Consider the following 17,232-nt stretch of genomic DNA (forward strand, 5'->3'; position numbering starts at 1 on the left):
TCCTGGCTGGATGGTTACCTTCGCCTGGCAAATGCAGGGCGCTGGCACAGGACGCACTGGGCTGTGCAGACACACCGGAGACACAGTGCGCAGAGCCGACACAGGATATCCTGGGCCGAAGAGACGCACTGGAGGCCAGGCGTTCTGAGCCGGCACCATCCGTCCTGGCTGGATGCCCACTCTAGCCCATCCAATGCGGGGAGCTGGAATGTAGCGCACCGGGCTCTGAACGCGCACTGGAGACAACGTGTGCTCCACCGCATAACACGGTGCCTGACCAGTACCACACTCCCTACGGTAAGCACGAGGAGTTGGCTCAGGTCTCCAACCTGACTCAGCCAATCTCCTCGTGTGCCCCCCAAAAATAAATTTTTGCGGCTCCCTCTCGTACCTGCTCCGCTGTGCCAACTCCTCGTATTGTCGCCGCCTCTATCTCCTCCCTTGGACGCCGATACTCTCCAGCCTTTGCCCAGGGTCCCTTGCCTTCCAAGATCTCCTCCCATGTCCATTCCTCCAGAAAACACTGCTCCTCCCGGCCATGCCGCTTGGTCCGTTTGTGGTGGGTAGTTCTGTCACGAACGTCATCAGGGAAATGACCAGACCAAGTGCAGCGTGGTGAGCGTACATTTTCTTCATTATGGGTCCGCGGTCAAACGACCACCACTCATCCCTGTCAAAAGCTCCCTAAAAACCTTTCGGCCTTTCGACCTGGCCCGGGTATCCTGGAAGGATATTGACCTCATCCCATCAGTTGAGGATGCCTGGTTGCTCTTCAAAAGTGCCTTCCTCACCATCTTAAATAAGCACGCCCCATTCAAAAAATGTAAAAGTAAGAATAGATATAGCCTTGGTTCACTCCAGACTTGACTGCCCTTGACCAGCACAAAACATCCTGTGGCACACTGCACTAGCTTCGAATAGTCCCCGCGATATGGAACTTTTCAGGGAAGTCAGGAACCAATATACACAGTCAGTTAGGAAAGCAAAGGCTAGCTTTTTCAAACATAAATTTTCATCCTGCAGCACAAATTCCAAAAAGTTTTGGGACACTAAAGTCCATGGAGAAGTAGAGCACCTCCTCGCAGCTGCCCACTGCCTTAAGGCTAGGTAACACTGTCACTGGCCTTGCTTTCCACCTGGCTACCCCAACCCCGGCCAACAGCTCTGCCGACAAATCAGCTGGGCTAGGCAATCTGGACCCTCTCTTCCTAAAATTATCCGCCGCCATTGTCGCAATTACTAGTCTGTTACAACCTCTCTTTCGTATCGTCTGAGATTCCTAAAGATTGGAAAGCAGCCACGGTCATCCCCCCTCTTCAAAGAGGGTGACACTCTAGACCCAAACTGTTACAGACCTATATCCATCCTGCCCTGCCTTTCTAAAGTCTTTGAAAGCCAAGTAAACAAACAGATCACCGACCATCTCGAATCGCACAGTACCTTCTCCGCTATGAAGTCCGGTTTCCGAACTGGTCACCTCAGCCAGGCTCAAGGTTCTAAACGATATCATAACCACCATCAATAAAAAACAATACTGTGCAGCCGTCTTCATCGACATGGCCAAGGCTTTCGACTCTGTCAATCACTGTATTCTTATCGGCAGACTACACATCCTTGGTTTCTCTAATGACTACCTCGCCTGATTCACTAACTACTTCTCAGAGTTCAGTGTGTCAAATCGGAGGGCCTGTTGTCCGGACCTCTGGCAGTCTCTATGGGTGTGCCACAGGGATCAATTCTCGGGCCGACTCTTTTCTCTGTACATATCAATGATGTCGCTCTTGCTGCGGTTGATTCTTTGATCCACCTCTACGCAGACGACACCATTCTGTATACATCTGGCTCATCTTTGGACACTGTGTTAACAAACCTCCAAACAAGCTTCAACGCCATATAACACTCCTTCCGTGGCCTCCAACTGCTCTTAAATTCTAGTAAAACTAAATGTATGCTCAACTAGCATCACCACTCTGGACGGTTCTGACTTAGAATATGTGGACAACTATAAATACCTAGGCGTCCAGCTAGACTGTAAACTCTCCTTCCAGACTCACATTAAGCATCTCCAATCCAAAGTTAAATATAGAATTGGCTTCCTATTTCACAACAAAGCCTCCTTCACTCATGCTGCCAAACCTACCCTCATAAAACTGACTATCCTAACGAACCTTGACTTGGGCGATGTCATTTACAAAATAGCCTCCAACACTTTACTCAGCAAATTGGATGCAATCTATCACAGTGCCATCCGTTTTGACACCAAATCCCCATATACTACCCACCACTGCGACCTGTATGCTCTCATTGGCTGGTCCTCGCTACATATTTTTTCCAAACCCACTGGCTCCAGGTCATCTATAAGTCTTTGCTAGGTAAAGCTCCGCCTTATCTCAGCTCACTGGCCAGCATAGCAACACCCACCCGTAGCAGGCACTCCAGCAAGTATATTTCACTGGTCACCCCCAAAGCCAACACCTCCGTTGGTCAGCTTTCCTTCCAGTTCTCTGCTGCCAATGGCTGGAACGAATTGCAAAAATCACTGAAGTTGGAGACTTATATCTCCCTCACTAACTTTAAGCGTCAGCTGTCAAAGCAGATTACCGATCGCTGCAGCTGTACACAGCCCATCTGTAAATAGCCCATCCAACCAACTACCTACCTCATCCCCATATTTGTTTTTTGTTTTTCTGTTCTTTTGCAAACCAGTATTTCTACTTGCACATCCATCGTGATCTGCACATATATCACTCCAGTGTTTAATTGCTAAATTGTAATTACTTCACGACTATTGGCCAATGTATTGCCGTAGCTCCTTACTTCATTTGCACACACTGTATACTTGTTTTTCTATTGTGTTATTGACTGTATGTTTGTTTATCCCATGTGTAACTCTGTGTTGTTGTTTTTGTCGCACTGCTTTGCTTTAACTGGCCAGGTCGCAGTTGTAAATGAGAACTTGTTCTCAACTGGCCTACCTGGTTAAATAAAGGTGAAATAAAAAATTATATATTTTCTTTCTTTTTTTTGTGAATTAGGTGAAAATGAACCCTTTAAGAGGCAGCTCAACTGAGCAGTTGACAACCAAATTAAATGAAATTCAACATATGCATTTTATTTACCATATTTTATCATGCCATTTATTACAATTATCATGTGGTTTTCATTATTAGACTCTATATTTTTTTACACAAACATTCATAGATGTGCAGGTGACCTGAAGTTTCTAAAACTGTTTGAATCATGTCTGTGAGTATAACAGAACTTATGTAGCAGGCAAAACCCCGAGGACTAACTGTTCAGAATTGTGCTTTTTTTTTTGCCTCTCTCTGTTCCCTGACTTGTTATTGCCAAGGGATATTTCTTAGGAAATATAACCGCTTCCACTGGATGTCACCAGTCTTTGAAATTTGGTTGAGGTTATTCCTTTGTGCAATGAAGAAGTAGGCCAACTAGGAACTGGGTACACTTTCGTGAGTTGCGCAAGACGTGAAAAGTGGCGCTGGTTTGTTTTCATTCCTGTATTGAACACAGATTGCCCCGTCTACAATTTGATCAATTATTAACGTTTAAAAATACCTAAAGTATTATTACAAAAGTAGTTTGAAATATTTTGGCAAAGTTTATAGGCAACTTTTGAAATATTTTGGAGTGACGTGTTTTTTGTAAGCTGTTTTTTTCTGGATCAAACGCGCTTTATAAATGGACATTTTGGATATATATGGACGGAATTAATCTAACAAAAGGACCAATTGTGATGTTTATGGGACATATTGGAGTGCCAACAAAAGAAGCTCGTCAAAGGTAATGCATGTTTTATATTTTATTTCAGGGTTTTGTGTACCGCCTGCAGGGTTGAAATATGCTAACTCCTTTGTTTACTGCTGGTGCAGATGGTGCAAGCTATCAGATAATAGCTTCTTATGCTTTCGCCGAAAATTTTTAAAATCTGACACGTTGGCTGGATTCACAACGAGTATAGCTTTAATTGAGTATCTTACATGTGTGATTTAATTAAAGTTTGTATTTTATAGTATTTTATTTGAATCTGGCGCTCTGCATTTTCCCTGGCAATTGGCCAGTTGAGACATTTGCGTCCCGCCTATCCCTAACGAGTTTAAGGTTAAATAGACATTTTTCAGGAAAATACTTTTTCTGTGGCAGTTAAGGTGTTAATGTGTTGACAGAATAGTGTCCAGCTGTGTGTATGATTCAACATTTTCTTTGCGCTTGCCACGCCATAGACTGAACCTCTTGGTGTGACGTGGGATCTCAACACTAGAGACAGATTTCAAAGCATCTGCCATCATTTTCTTGACAATTGCTGTTCTTGCTGTGAACAGAATGAAAATCTGCAAGCCCTGTGGAGCAAAAGCAAAAACACAAAGACATTATCAAGTATTTTCAGGAACACACAAGGACAAACAAAGGTAGTGTTTCCATAAAGACCAGCTCAATTTATTTATGTTTACTAGGTGTCTAATTTTCATTAATGTCTCGATTCTGTGGTACAATAGTACACTAGTATTTCTAGTTGACGTTTGATTCATTCAGCAGACACTCTTATCCAGAGTGACTTACAGTAGTGAGTGCATACGTTTACTACCTGAGTGGTGGTGAGAACACAGAAGGAGATGTTGAGTATGGTGTACATGGTCTGGTTCTGTGTAATGAGCAACAGATAGCCCAGGATCCAGGAGAGACCGAGCACCACAGCCAGAGAAAAGCTACTGAGGAACTTCTTCTTCATCGATGTGTGTCTTGTACTGGGAAACATAACCAACATACTTAGAGTGCTGTAATAGACTGTTGTAATGCTGTGGTATAAGAACAGTATGCTACCATTGACTGAGTGGGTTAGTGCACGGTGCTCATTAAATTGTATGATTTGATTACTAATGACTGAATTAATAATGACAAAATAATAATACATTTGATTTATAACAGCTTTTCACTGAAATACAATTTTAAAAAATTAACAAGCTCGTTAGGAGGCATTTAAATCAATTATGACTACAACGTTCTACTTTGTGTCCCCAAAATTCCCTCGTTAACGTTACCTGGTTAAATGTGGGTTGGTCTTGCATGTTGTAACTGTAAAACATACCAACACCACTGTGTTGAAGATAAGCATGAACGCCACGGGGATCAGGAACCCCCAAAACATTGGCAGCTTGAAGTCAAAGTTCCCCTTTGGATCGAGGGCAGCAAGCCAGCAACTGAGAGGTCAAATGAATGAGTTAGAGAGTGGGACAGTGACAAAACAGGACACCAGTGATTTGAATAACGTGGTATGAAGTAGACATGGTGGGTGGCATAAGTAAACAAGAAACCTTTGAACAAAACGGATCATCATTATTTTTTTAAGAATAAATATATTTACATTGCCTTTGGCCAATTATTAGCATGCATACGAACATTGATAGGGATAACCTTTAACATCAGGAGTTATGTAATAACTTAACTATAAAGCAATTGCCCCACTTTAATTTAAATTGAACCTATTATAAAATAACCACAGAAGAGGAAGTAAATTGTAGTTCAGCACAGCACTCAGGTGTAGTAGTATAGTACAGTAAAGTATAGCTTAGTATAGTACAGTACAGTACAGTATAGTTCAGTACGGCAGTAGTATAGTAAAGAATTTTCTTACAATTCCTCCTGCCTGTATCCCAGTGGATCATCCACTCTGTAACTAATTCCTAAGGTGAGGGCCACCACAACTGCAGGCAGTCCTAAAGGAGAGAATGATGTTGTTATTTCCTGGTAGATTTGCATGCAGCCATATACAGAGTATATATACCACACATACATCCTCTAAAGACATTACATCACTATACAAGTAGCTTTTAAGTTCTATTTCAGGCTTATTAGAGCCTGAAAATATCACCTAGCATTAGTTTTAGTTCAAGGAGCCACGGGCTAATGCCAGCCAAAGCTCCTGAAACTACTAAAATCAAATTTAAAAAAAAAACTACTAAACTACTAAATACTTTATTTTCCTCCATGCTGTCCTACCCCATCCGATGGCCACGGTATAGGCTGTGAAGTGTGATGGGCTGGTGGCCAGGCTGTTTCTGATCATCAGGAAGACATGTGTGGCGAACAGCGTGTTCCAGGTGAACGTCCCCAACAGGAAGTACTGCAGCAGGACTGCCACTGCAGTACAGGGCCCTCTGTCCCGCTCTGTGTGTGTGTCGGACAGGGGGAGAATGTTGTCCTTCTGTATTTCAGGTTTGCCCAGCTGTTTATGAGGGTTGTCCACTCCCAACATGAAGAGGAGGGTGAAGATCAGGAGACACATGCAGACGCTCATTAAGAGGACCGTTGGGTTGGTTTTGCGTGATTTCCTAGGGACAGGTGATAGACAACACTATGTTAGGGAAGTTATATGTGTAGCTATGGATGTGTTGGTTCATTAATAGTGGGTTTTATAATAGTTTCACCTATCAAGTCCTGTTGGATCAGACAAAGGGCTTCTTTACACTATTGAGAAACACCCAATATTTTGAAATGGTTCTGGAACCCTGTAGGATCTTACTGGGTAACGATCTGGAATGTTATTGTATATTTTGAATTGGTTCTGGAACCCTGTAGGATCTTACCGGGTAACGATCTGGAATGTTATTGTATATTTTGAATTGGTTCTGGAACCCTGTAGGATCTTACCGGGTAACGATCTGGAATGTTATTGTATATTTTGAATTGGTTCTGGACACTGTAGGATCTTACCTGGTCACCATCTGGAATGTTAATGTTAAACTCAACCCTATGATGGACATGGAGCATCCCAATGTGGTGATCCAGTTTAGCTCATCAGCGTATTTATAATCCCTCCTGAATGACTATAGAAAGAAAGAAAAAATACATTTCAACACAAAGTTTCTGTCACAGTCATACTGTATAAAGTCATCACCCTCATGTGTCTGGATATGCTAACGTAAACCATAGGTCAGCGGTTCTCACACGAGGGGTCACCTGATATGAAAATGAGAATTTCCAAAATCCTGCAAAAAACGTAATCTCAAAATCCCTGTGGTTAACCTTAATTTAATGTGGTTAACCTTAATTTAAATAAAAATGATTCAAATATTAAACATAAAATTAAACCAGAGTGCGCCTTAGATTGTGGCAGAAGGCTGCACTTGACCGTTGCACTTGAATCATTCCCAGTTAAGGTGACCACATTTCAAATGCACAAATGCGAGACAACAGGAGGATTTATGGGACAGTGTAACCTACCCTGTACCTAACTTCAAAATAGACCAATGCATCATCTGTCAATCACAAATGATAATTCTTCCTGTTTTGCCAATGAAATGTCCAAAATGCATCTGATTGCCAATCGTTTAATCTCAATCAGATTCATGAGAATATGCATTTAGATATTCTTGAGTTACTGTTTCATGCGCAAATTAGAGCAGATGGTGTTAGTATATAGCCTTCCTGAATTTTTTTCAATCAAACCACATTCTGCTTAGTGGCGTGTGCACTGTTGAGGTTTGGCTGCATTATCATCTTTTGGGACTGTTCAGCTAACCATCCTAAATCTCATGGGGGGGTGTTTTTAGTGTAACAGTGACATTATACTATGCTATTATATTTGATTCTGTAATGCAGAATACTAATTAATCATTAAGTGATCTTCCAAGAAATTGTTTCAGCTTTTTTATACAATGTGTGGGTCTAATCCTGAATGCTGTTTGGCTCAAACTACATTCCAGCTGGTGTCTATTCCACAAGTGTGCGTCTATTCCACTGGCTAAATCTATGATGTTAAAATGCCTATTTTCTCTGTTCCATCTGACTGCGCTGTCCACTGTCATCAGCCCAGCCAGTCAATGTATAAACTTGATCTCCACTATAAAAAGCATCTAGACATTATCTCACATTTCTTTTAGACTAACATTTCATTTTCAACAACACTTGGAGATTTGACAGGGAGGCAGTGTTTCTTAGCCAGTCGAAATCGTGATTCAACTGGCATAATTTTTATGGATATATATACAAAGAAATGTCAATTGAAAAAAGGTATATAATAAACAGCTTTTATAAAAAGTCTCTCTCTCAACGTGACTGCAAGAGACAGGTTGGAATGTCTGACTGATGGTGGTGTTTGAATTTATGGATACAATCTGGGATGTGATTGTTTGCAGGACAATGTTCCAAAATTCCGCACAATCCGGGATATGTGGTCACCCTATTCTCAGGCGAATTGGGAGGCACAGAAACTCACATCAATACCTTTGTCAGCTAACACTGAATCTAAAAATTGATTCTATAGCTAGCAATCAATGGGAAACTGACTGAACCACTCAAAAAGTCCCCAGCTTTCCAAATGGACATTTGTTGTCAGGGCCAAGATGCCAATTCATTTACTTTTGTTCGCTACATGTCGGGGATGTTATTCACGGTGACATATTGTTCTGTCTCACGATTCTCGAGCATGAAACAGCACAGAGGATGCGTGACTATATTGACAAAAAAACAGATTCTATGGGATTGACTGGTGGGCAAAAGAAAAAAACGCCTTTGTTGACTTTCTTTGTAATGAAAAGAAACAACGTGTTGTTGCCTATGTAAATTACATATTTGGGAAATGGAACGAACTGAACGCAAGCATGCAGGGGAAATGCAAAACATTCTACAGATGAGTGACTGGATCAGTGGATTCAGAGAAAATATTTATTACTGGAGAGAAATTTGTTCGACTGTTAACCTGCCTCAGTTGACATGCCAGTAAGTGAAATCAAAAGCTTCAAGAGCCATTATTGTCATACCCTGATCTGTTCCACCTGTCCTTGTGCTTGTCTCCACCCACTCCAGGTGTCACCCATCTTCCCCATTATCCACTGGGTATTTATATCTGTGTTTTCTGTCTGTCTGTCTGTCTGTGCCAGTTCGTCTTGTTTTGTCAAGTCAACAAGCATGTTACGCCGTGCTCCTACTTTTTCCTTCTCTGTTTTTTGCTAGTCCTCCCGGTTTTGACCCTGGCCTGCCGCCTGCCTGACCATACTGCCTGCCCTGACCCCAAGCCTGCCGGACCATACTGCCTGCCCTGACCTCGAGCCTGCCTGCCACTCTGTACCTCCTGGACTCTGACCTTATGATCTCTTGCCTGCCCCTTGGATACTAATAAATATCAAAGACTCGAACCATTTACCTCCCGTATCTGCACCTGGGTCTCGCTCTGTGCCCTTATGACTGAATGCATAAAGCATTTTGGTTCCTGACGCAAAGGGAATAAATATCCTGCCGTCTCCCTCCGAGCATTACAACTCATGGTACCCTTTGATAGCTCATATCGGTGTGAAGCTGTATTTAGTGCACTAGTCTGCATTAAAACCAAATAACGATCCAGGTTGGAAGTGACAGCAGAGATGAGGGAGCATTGTAAATCACACCCCCTGATTTTGAGAAGATCCAAAGCAACATGCATCAAGTACAGTGGGGCAAAAAAAGTATTTAGTCAGCCACCAATTGTGCAAGTTCTCCTACTTAAAATAGGTACACTTCAACTATGACAGACAAAATTAGGAAAAAAAATCCAGAAAATCACATTTTTTATGAATTTATTTGCATATTATGGTGGAAAATAAGTATTTGGTCAGCTACAAACAAGCAAGATTTCTGGCTCTCACAGACCTGTAACTTCTTCTTTAAGAGGCTCCTCTGTCCTACACTCGTTACCTGTATCAATGGCACCTGTCTGAACTTGTTATCAGTATAAAATACACCTGTCCACATCCTCAAACAGTCACACTCCAAACTCAACTATGGCCAAGACCAAAGAGCTGTCAAAGGACACCAGAAACAAAATTGTAGACCTGCACCAGGCTGGGAAGACTGAATCTGCAATAGGTAAGCAGCTTGGTTTGAAGAAATCAACTGTGGGAGCAATTATTAGGAAATGGAAGACATACAAGACCACTGATAATCTCCCTCGATCTGGGGCTCCACGCAAGATCTCACCCCGTGGGGTCAAAATGATCACAAGAACAGTGAGCAAAAATCCCAGAACCACACGGGGGGACATAGTGAATGACCTGCAGAGAGCTTGGACCAAAGTAACAAAGCCTACCATCAGTAACACACTACGCCGCCAGGGACTCAAATCCTGCATTGCCAGACGTGTCCCCCTTCTTAAGCCAGTACATGTCCAGGCCCGTCTGAAGTTTGCTAGAGAGCATTTGGATGATCCAGAAGAAGATTGGGAGAATGTCATATGAAACCAAAATATAATTTTTTGTAAAAACTCAACTCGTCGTGTTTGGAGGACAAAGAATGCTGAGTTGCATCCAAAGAACACCATACCTACTGTGATGCATGGGGATCAGTATGATGTTAAACATCATGCTTTGGGGCTGTTTTTCTGCAAAGGGACCAGGGCGACGATCCGTGTAAAGGAAAGAATGAATGGGGCCATGTATCGTGAGATTTTGAGTGAAAACCTCCTTCCATCAGCAAGGGCATTGAAGATGAAACGTGGCTGGGTCTTTCAGCATGACAATGATCCCAAACACACTGCCCGGGCAATGAAGGAGTGGCTTCGTAAGAAGCATTTCAAGGTCCTGGAGTGGCCTAGCCAGACTCCAGATCTCAACCCCATAGAAAATCTTTGGAGGGAGTTGAAAGTCCATGTTGCCCAGCAACAGCCCCAAAACATCACTGCTCTAGAGGAGATCTGCATGGAGGAATGGGCCAAAATACCAGCAACAGTGTGTGAAAACCTTGTGAAGACTTACAGAAAACGTTTGACCTCTGTCATTGCCAACAAAGGGTATATAACAAAGTATTGAGATAAACTTTTGTTATTGACCAAACACTTTTTTTCCACCATAATTTGCAAATAAATTAATAAAAAATCCTACAATGTGATTTTCTGGATTTTTTTTCCTGATTTTGTCTGTCATAGTTGAAGTGTACCTATGATGAAAACAGGCCTCTCTCATCTTTTTAAGTGGGAGAACTTGCACAATTGGTGGCTGACAAAATACTTTTTTGCCCCACTGTATGTCTCCTATATCACCATCTCATTAGTGGTGGTGAGATAAGAGACATTATGTCAGACAAATTTACAATTGACTATCATAGTCCCACATTAAAAGTGTGTGATGGGAATTGAGAAGACAATCAGAAACACTGTTAGAATGTTTTGTAACTGACTGTCATACCCCATCTTAATTACTACAAAAAAAGGAGAATTATTAGGAGAATTATCACATATCAAAATTGGGTCATGGGCCAAAAAAGTTTGTGAATCCCTCCATAGGTCAGAGTGTGGTCAGTAAAAGGAAGATGAATGCAGCTAGCTACTCACCATCAGCACAGCAAAGTTAGTGGTGTGATTACAGAAACATCGCAGGCCGTCTGCTGAGTGGTTGACTTTGGAGCAGCCAAAGGTGCTCCAGTCTTTCAACGTGTAGTTCCATGACACGCAGGCAAAGTCATAGAGGGAGGTGTTGGGAACAGCCTGAGAAGTGAGAACAGACACAAACTCACTGTAAATCCTTCAGCAAAAGACATGCACTCACAGTATTCCTTATTTAAAAAATAATCATCATAAAGTAAATTGTGAAATACAACAGGTCATTAAGCACATGTGGGAAATAATTATTATAGATCATATTATATACAAGACAACATATGCTTCCTGGTTCACTATCAAAAACTTGCTTCCCTGTTCACTGGCCAAAATATAAGCGTCAATGGAAACTTTGATCAGGGTTGTCAAACTCGTTCCATGCAGGGCCTAGTGTCTGCTGGTTTTAGTCTTTTCCTTTCAATTAAGACAGACAATCAGACGAGGGGAGTTCCTTACTAAATAGTGACCTTAATTCATCAATCAAGTACAAGGGAGAAGCAAAAAGCCACAGCAACTCAACCTTCCGTGGAATGAGTTTGACACATGACTAAGATAATAATTAACTTCCCATTATGTTTCCCAGAGAATTTGGACCGCTATGCATTTATTGATTCTAAGATAAATCTTACTGTGGGCTTGAAGAGCATCTCAACATGTAACCCAGACACTTGTCCCAGGTTAGCAGAGATGACCCTTCTGCTGGTCCCTGAAGAAGCACTGAAAGCCCTGGACTTGAAGAACCGGTCGTTTTGGTAGAGCACAAAACCAATGGAGTTGTTTGTGTTTTTACTACGTAAAACTGAGTGTAGTGAGGGAGAGAGAGGGAGAAATATATACATAGTAGCTTGACCTTGCCTTATAGGCTTATCTCATGTGACTCAACTTTATTGAACAATCAATATTTGTGGCACTGCTTACCTGTTTTCGACGACCACAAAGAGCAGTTAAGTTCTCTCGGTGAAAGTGGTATAAGGAAGGATACATTATGTTTGCATACCAACATTGACTCACCTGATGGGAATTTTATGACAATCTGGACATCGGTTGAACCTCCTTTGTCAGCTATCAGTTCAGAGGTATTGGTGTTGAGATGAATTCTGTTGGCCACAAAATTACCAGATCTTCCTGGAGACGGAGATTAAACTGATTTAGCAATCGAAAGCAGAACAATATAGTGTTAATTCTGTACTTGTCTGTAGAACAACAGATACAATCCATACCAAACCTTATTGACCAACAGCAGAGGAGAAACATTTGAAAAATTATAAGTTTTACACAGACATAAACTATCAATTTAAATGCCAGTGTGTAGGTTCACTAGCAGTCCCACTCACCAGTCAGAGCAGTAAACTGGATCCCTACTGTGTCACTTGGTACTTGGACAGACTGGACTGCCAGGTTGGGCTGAACCACCAAGGACACATTATTGTGCTGGTCCAGGGAAAACTTCTCCAGGGTCTCTGTGAGGCTGGGAGAGAAACACAGAAAAACATTAGTTTACATGCACCCATACAGACACGCACTGAGGCACACGTACACACATAAACTCAAGCATATGTAGAAATACACACCACCACACATGCACGCTCACACAGACAAACACACACACACACACACACACACACACACACACACACACACACACACACACACACACACACACACACTCCTGTACTTTTGGACAGCGTCTCTCTCCTGTGTACTCTCCTCACTGGCATTCAGCAGCTGACTGATGGTGGTTACAGCTGCCACTGCAATGTCCTGCAACATAATCAAAACCAGGGGATGAACCTCGTGTTCAAATCACTGCAGTGACAACCTTACGTTTCTCTCCAGAACATGTTATAGTCACGACTTGATTTCAAAACATGTTATACCTCTGTGATATTTGCAGACTGAAGCAGTGTGTTAGCTATCTGAGCTGCTGTGGTGATGTTGTCAGCTGACAGCTGCTCTGGTTGGGAGGTCAGGATCTGAGTACTGAAGGCCAACTGTAGTAAATCACCTGAACTGCTGGAGATCTGAACAGGGAGAGACAAAGATTTTAGTATTGTTTGTCAACAGAACATTGTGGAAGTGAAGTTGCACTACCAACTGTGAGTACATTTCAATATTAAAATTGTCACTATTAAATATGTGGATCAGTTGGTAGAGCAAGGCACTTGCAACACCAGGGTTGTGGGTTTCATTCCCATGAGGGACCAGTATGAAAATGTCGCTCTGGATAAGAGTCTGCTAAATTACAAAATGCCCCAAATACCGTAATGTGAAACAGATAAAAAAGAATGTTCTGCATCACCTGTTAAGCAGAATAAAGGAGCAGAATACATGATCTGAAGGTAGAAGCCAGTTGTTACTGATCTTCAAACTGTAAGATCCACTCCTCATAATGATGACCTAAGTAACGCAACATCGAGACTTGTCAAATTTCAGGATCATAAAAAATATGCTTATTGACTTACATTTCCTTGAATGTCACCGAGGGTAAATTCACACTGCAGTTCATGAGGAGGACCAAACATTGGAGATCCAGTGTCATTCAAACATCTTGCTGAGGCTCTTGATAAACCAGCTGGAGGAACCAAGATGAACAGATACTCAAGGTTTTGTGTTACCTAGTCCAACATTAATTAGGACTGTAACAGACAAAAACATTTTTCTCATTTTAGGGACATAAAAGTGGTGAATAACGTACCACTGGTTGTCTTCTCATCACACAACTCTTTTGAATAAGCAGACCAGCCAACCGTTGTTCTTGGGTAGGAGAAATGACCAATGATGGTGGAATTGCAGAAATTCCCTATAGGAAGGAAAATATATTTCAACATGAACCAAATGTATGACTGAACATGAAATATACATTCTGAATGAGAGATCCAGAGTTAGGTATAGTATTGTAGTGGTGTGTACTGTGAATGTGAGATCCGGGGTTAGGTATAGTATTGTAGTGGTGTGTACTGTGAATGTGAGATCCAGGGTTAGGTATAGTATTGTAGTGGTGTGTACTGTGAATGGTAGATCCAGGGTTAGGTATAGTAGTGTAGTGGTGTGTACTGTGAATGGTAGATCCAGGGTTAGGTATAGTAATGTAGTGGTGTGTACTGTGAATGGTAGATCCAGGGTTAGGTATAGTAGTGTAGTATTGTGGAGGAGTCTGAATGGTAGATCCAGGGTTAGGTATAGTAGTGTAGTATTGTGGAGGAGTCTGAATGGTAGATCCAGGGTTAGGTATAGTAGTGTAGTATTGTGGAGGAGTCTGAATGGTAGATCCAGGGTTAGGTATAGTAGTGTAGTATTGTGGAGGAATCTGAATGGTAGATCCAGGGTTAGGTATAGTAGTGTAGTATTGTGGAGGAGTCTGAATGGTAGATCCAGGGTTAGGTATAGTAGTGTAGTATTGTGGAGGAGTCTGAATGGTAGATCCAGGGTTAGGTATAGTAGTGTAGTATTGTGGAGGAGTCTGAATGGTAGATCCAGGGTTAGGTATAGTAGTGTAGTATTGTGGAGGAGTCTGAATGGTAGATCTAGGGTTAGGTATAGTAGTATAGTATTGTGGAGGAGTCTGAATGGTAGATCCAGGGTTAGGTATAGTGTAAGTGTGTGGATGTACCCTCTGAACAGGTCTCTCCGGTCCACTCATCAGGACAGATACAGACGCCACTCTGCAGCTCACCACTGTTGATACAGACCAGAGGAGGGGTTGTGGTGGTAGAGGTGGTGGTGGTGGTGGTGGTGGTGGTGGTGGTGGTGGTGGTGGTGGTGGTGGTGGTGGTGGTGGTAGTAGAGGTGGTAGGAGAGGTGGTGGTGGTGGTAGAGGTGTTTGGGAGACTGGTACTGGTGATAGGGATAGAGGTAGGGTAACCAGTAGTTGGAAGACCAGTAGTAGTTAGGTATTCGGCAGTTGGAGTGTCAATAGGTGTAAGGTCAGGGGTTATAGCAGAATCAGTAGGTGTAGGGTCAGGGGTTATAGGAGAATCAGTAGGTGTAGGGTCAGGGGTTATAGGAGAATCAGTAGATGTAGGGTCAGGGGTTATAAGGGAATCAGTAGTTCTAGGGTCAGGGGTTATAGAGTAATCGGTAGATGTAGGGTCAGAGGTTATAGGGGAATCGGTAGATGTAGGGTTAGGGGTTATAGGGGAATCAGTAGATGTAGGGTCAGGGGTTATAAGGGAATCAGTAGTTCTAGGGTCAGGGGTTATAAGGGAATCAGTAGTTCTAGGGTCAGGGGTTATAGGGGAATCAGTAGTTGTAGGGTCAGGGGTTATAGGGGAATCAGTAGGTGTAGGGTCAGGGGTTATGAGGGAATCAGTAGTTGTAGGGTCAGGGGTTATAGGATAATCAGTAAGTGTAGGTTCAGGGGTTATAGGGGAATCAGTAGATGTAGGGTCAGGGGTCATAGTGGAATCAGTAGTTGCAGATTCAGGGGTTATAGAGGAATCAGTAGTTCCATATTCAGGGGTTAGAGTGTAATCGGTAGATATAGTGTCAGAGGTTATAGGGGAATCGGTAGTTGTAGGGTCAGGGGTTAAAGGGGAATCGGTAGATGTAGGGTCAGGGGTTAAAGGGGAATCAGTACTTGTAGACTCAGTAGTTGGAGTGTCAGTAGCTGAAGGGTCAGGGGTTATAGGGTCATCAGTAGTTTGGATAGTTATTTCAATGGTGGTTGGAATGGCAGAGGATGTGGTGAGATCCCCCTGTTGAAAAGAGACTTTAAAAAAGAGTATTAACTCAGTAAACAACATAAACAAGGATACATAGTGTCAGTTCCTATAATCATAGCAGATGATCCATGCTGTTCCAGTTTCATCTGCATCAGTGTAGAAATGTTTTCTACTGTACTTTATAACAGAAATAAGTCATTATCACTGCCAATAAACGGTTGATAGCAAAGGCTACTCTGTTATCAACTGTATCTGAGACCTGACAGTAGTCTATTCACCGTCAATAGTGTCTGCATAAAAGAACGTCTGAAACAATGTCTTGAATGACACTAATGTATTCTTCACAGCAAACAGACAAAACATTGATCAATCATAAACCAAACTTTTAAATACTTAAACCAAACTGTAAATACAGTAAATTCACATATTGGTAATAATCAATTGATAAGTTAAATAAATCATAGATTTTTGCACATTTGAAGTGAAAGCAAATTTCCTACACAATTCTCAATCATACAAGAAACTTAACAACATCATCATACACTGAGTATACCAAACATTAGGAACACACTCCCCAACAGACACACACATATTCTGCCCTCAGAACAGCCTAAATTTTTCAGGGTATGGACTCTACAAGGTGTTGAAAGCATTTGACAGGGATGCTGGCCCATGTTGACTCCAACGCTTCCCACAGTCGTGTCAAGTTGACTGGATGTTCTTTCGGTGATGGACCATTCTTGATACAAGGGATCATAGCTTTCACCTGGAATCACCTGGCCAGTTTATGTCATAGAAAAAGCAGGTGTTCTTCATGTTTTGTACAGTCAGTGTATGTCTGAACATCTAAAACCACCCTGAATGAATCAAATATATAGCAAGTCTTACCTGTAGCAAAGACAACCATAATCCATAGCTCCTTCATCTCTGCTGTTTCCAGTCGTCCAGTGTCAGCAGACTGCACATTATTAGACCGTCTGTGGGTCTTATGCTGCTCTCCTCCTGTCACAGAGACTGCAGTAACGCGCAGATACCAGTTAATTATTTACTTTTGATATTAAGGGGGAAGTACTGTACATTGACTCCAACACAACTCACATTGTCAACAGGATCAGTAAAGACACACACAAGTAGATCAGCTACATGACTGGATGAATAAAATGGATACACATGGATGGATACTGTGAGGACCAGTCAACCAATAGCATT

General features: G+C 42.1%; 1 protein-coding gene across 1 annotated transcript; it reads right to left on the bottom strand.

The window, feature by feature from the left end:
* Positions 1 to 218: 218 nt before the first annotated feature.
* Positions 219 to 17,005, bottom strand: LOC139373005 (adhesion G-protein coupled receptor G7-like). The gene is made up of 16 exons (XM_071112951.1): positions 16,912 to 17,005; positions 14,973 to 16,070; positions 14,058 to 14,162; positions 13,825 to 13,934; positions 13,240 to 13,383; positions 13,038 to 13,123; positions 12,697 to 12,830; positions 12,374 to 12,487; positions 11,992 to 12,161; positions 11,318 to 11,470; positions 6,730 to 6,842; positions 6,016 to 6,347; positions 5,651 to 5,732; positions 5,058 to 5,216; positions 4,604 to 4,763; positions 219 to 4,358 (listed from the first exon to the last, which is right to left on the bottom strand). The coding sequence occupies exons 1-16, from the start codon at positions 16,946 to 16,948 to the stop codon at positions 4,170 to 4,172; spliced, it is 3,186 nt and encodes a 1,061-aa protein (XP_070969052.1). The 5' UTR covers positions 16,949 to 17,005; the 3' UTR covers positions 219 to 4,169.
* Positions 17,006 to 17,232: the final 227 nt, after the last annotated feature.

This window comes from Oncorhynchus clarkii, chromosome 18, assembly GCF_045791955.1.
Source record: "Oncorhynchus clarkii lewisi isolate Uvic-CL-2024 chromosome 18, UVic_Ocla_1.0, whole genome shotgun sequence".
Taxonomy (NCBI): Eukaryota; Metazoa; Chordata; class Actinopteri; order Salmoniformes; family Salmonidae; genus Oncorhynchus; species Oncorhynchus clarkii.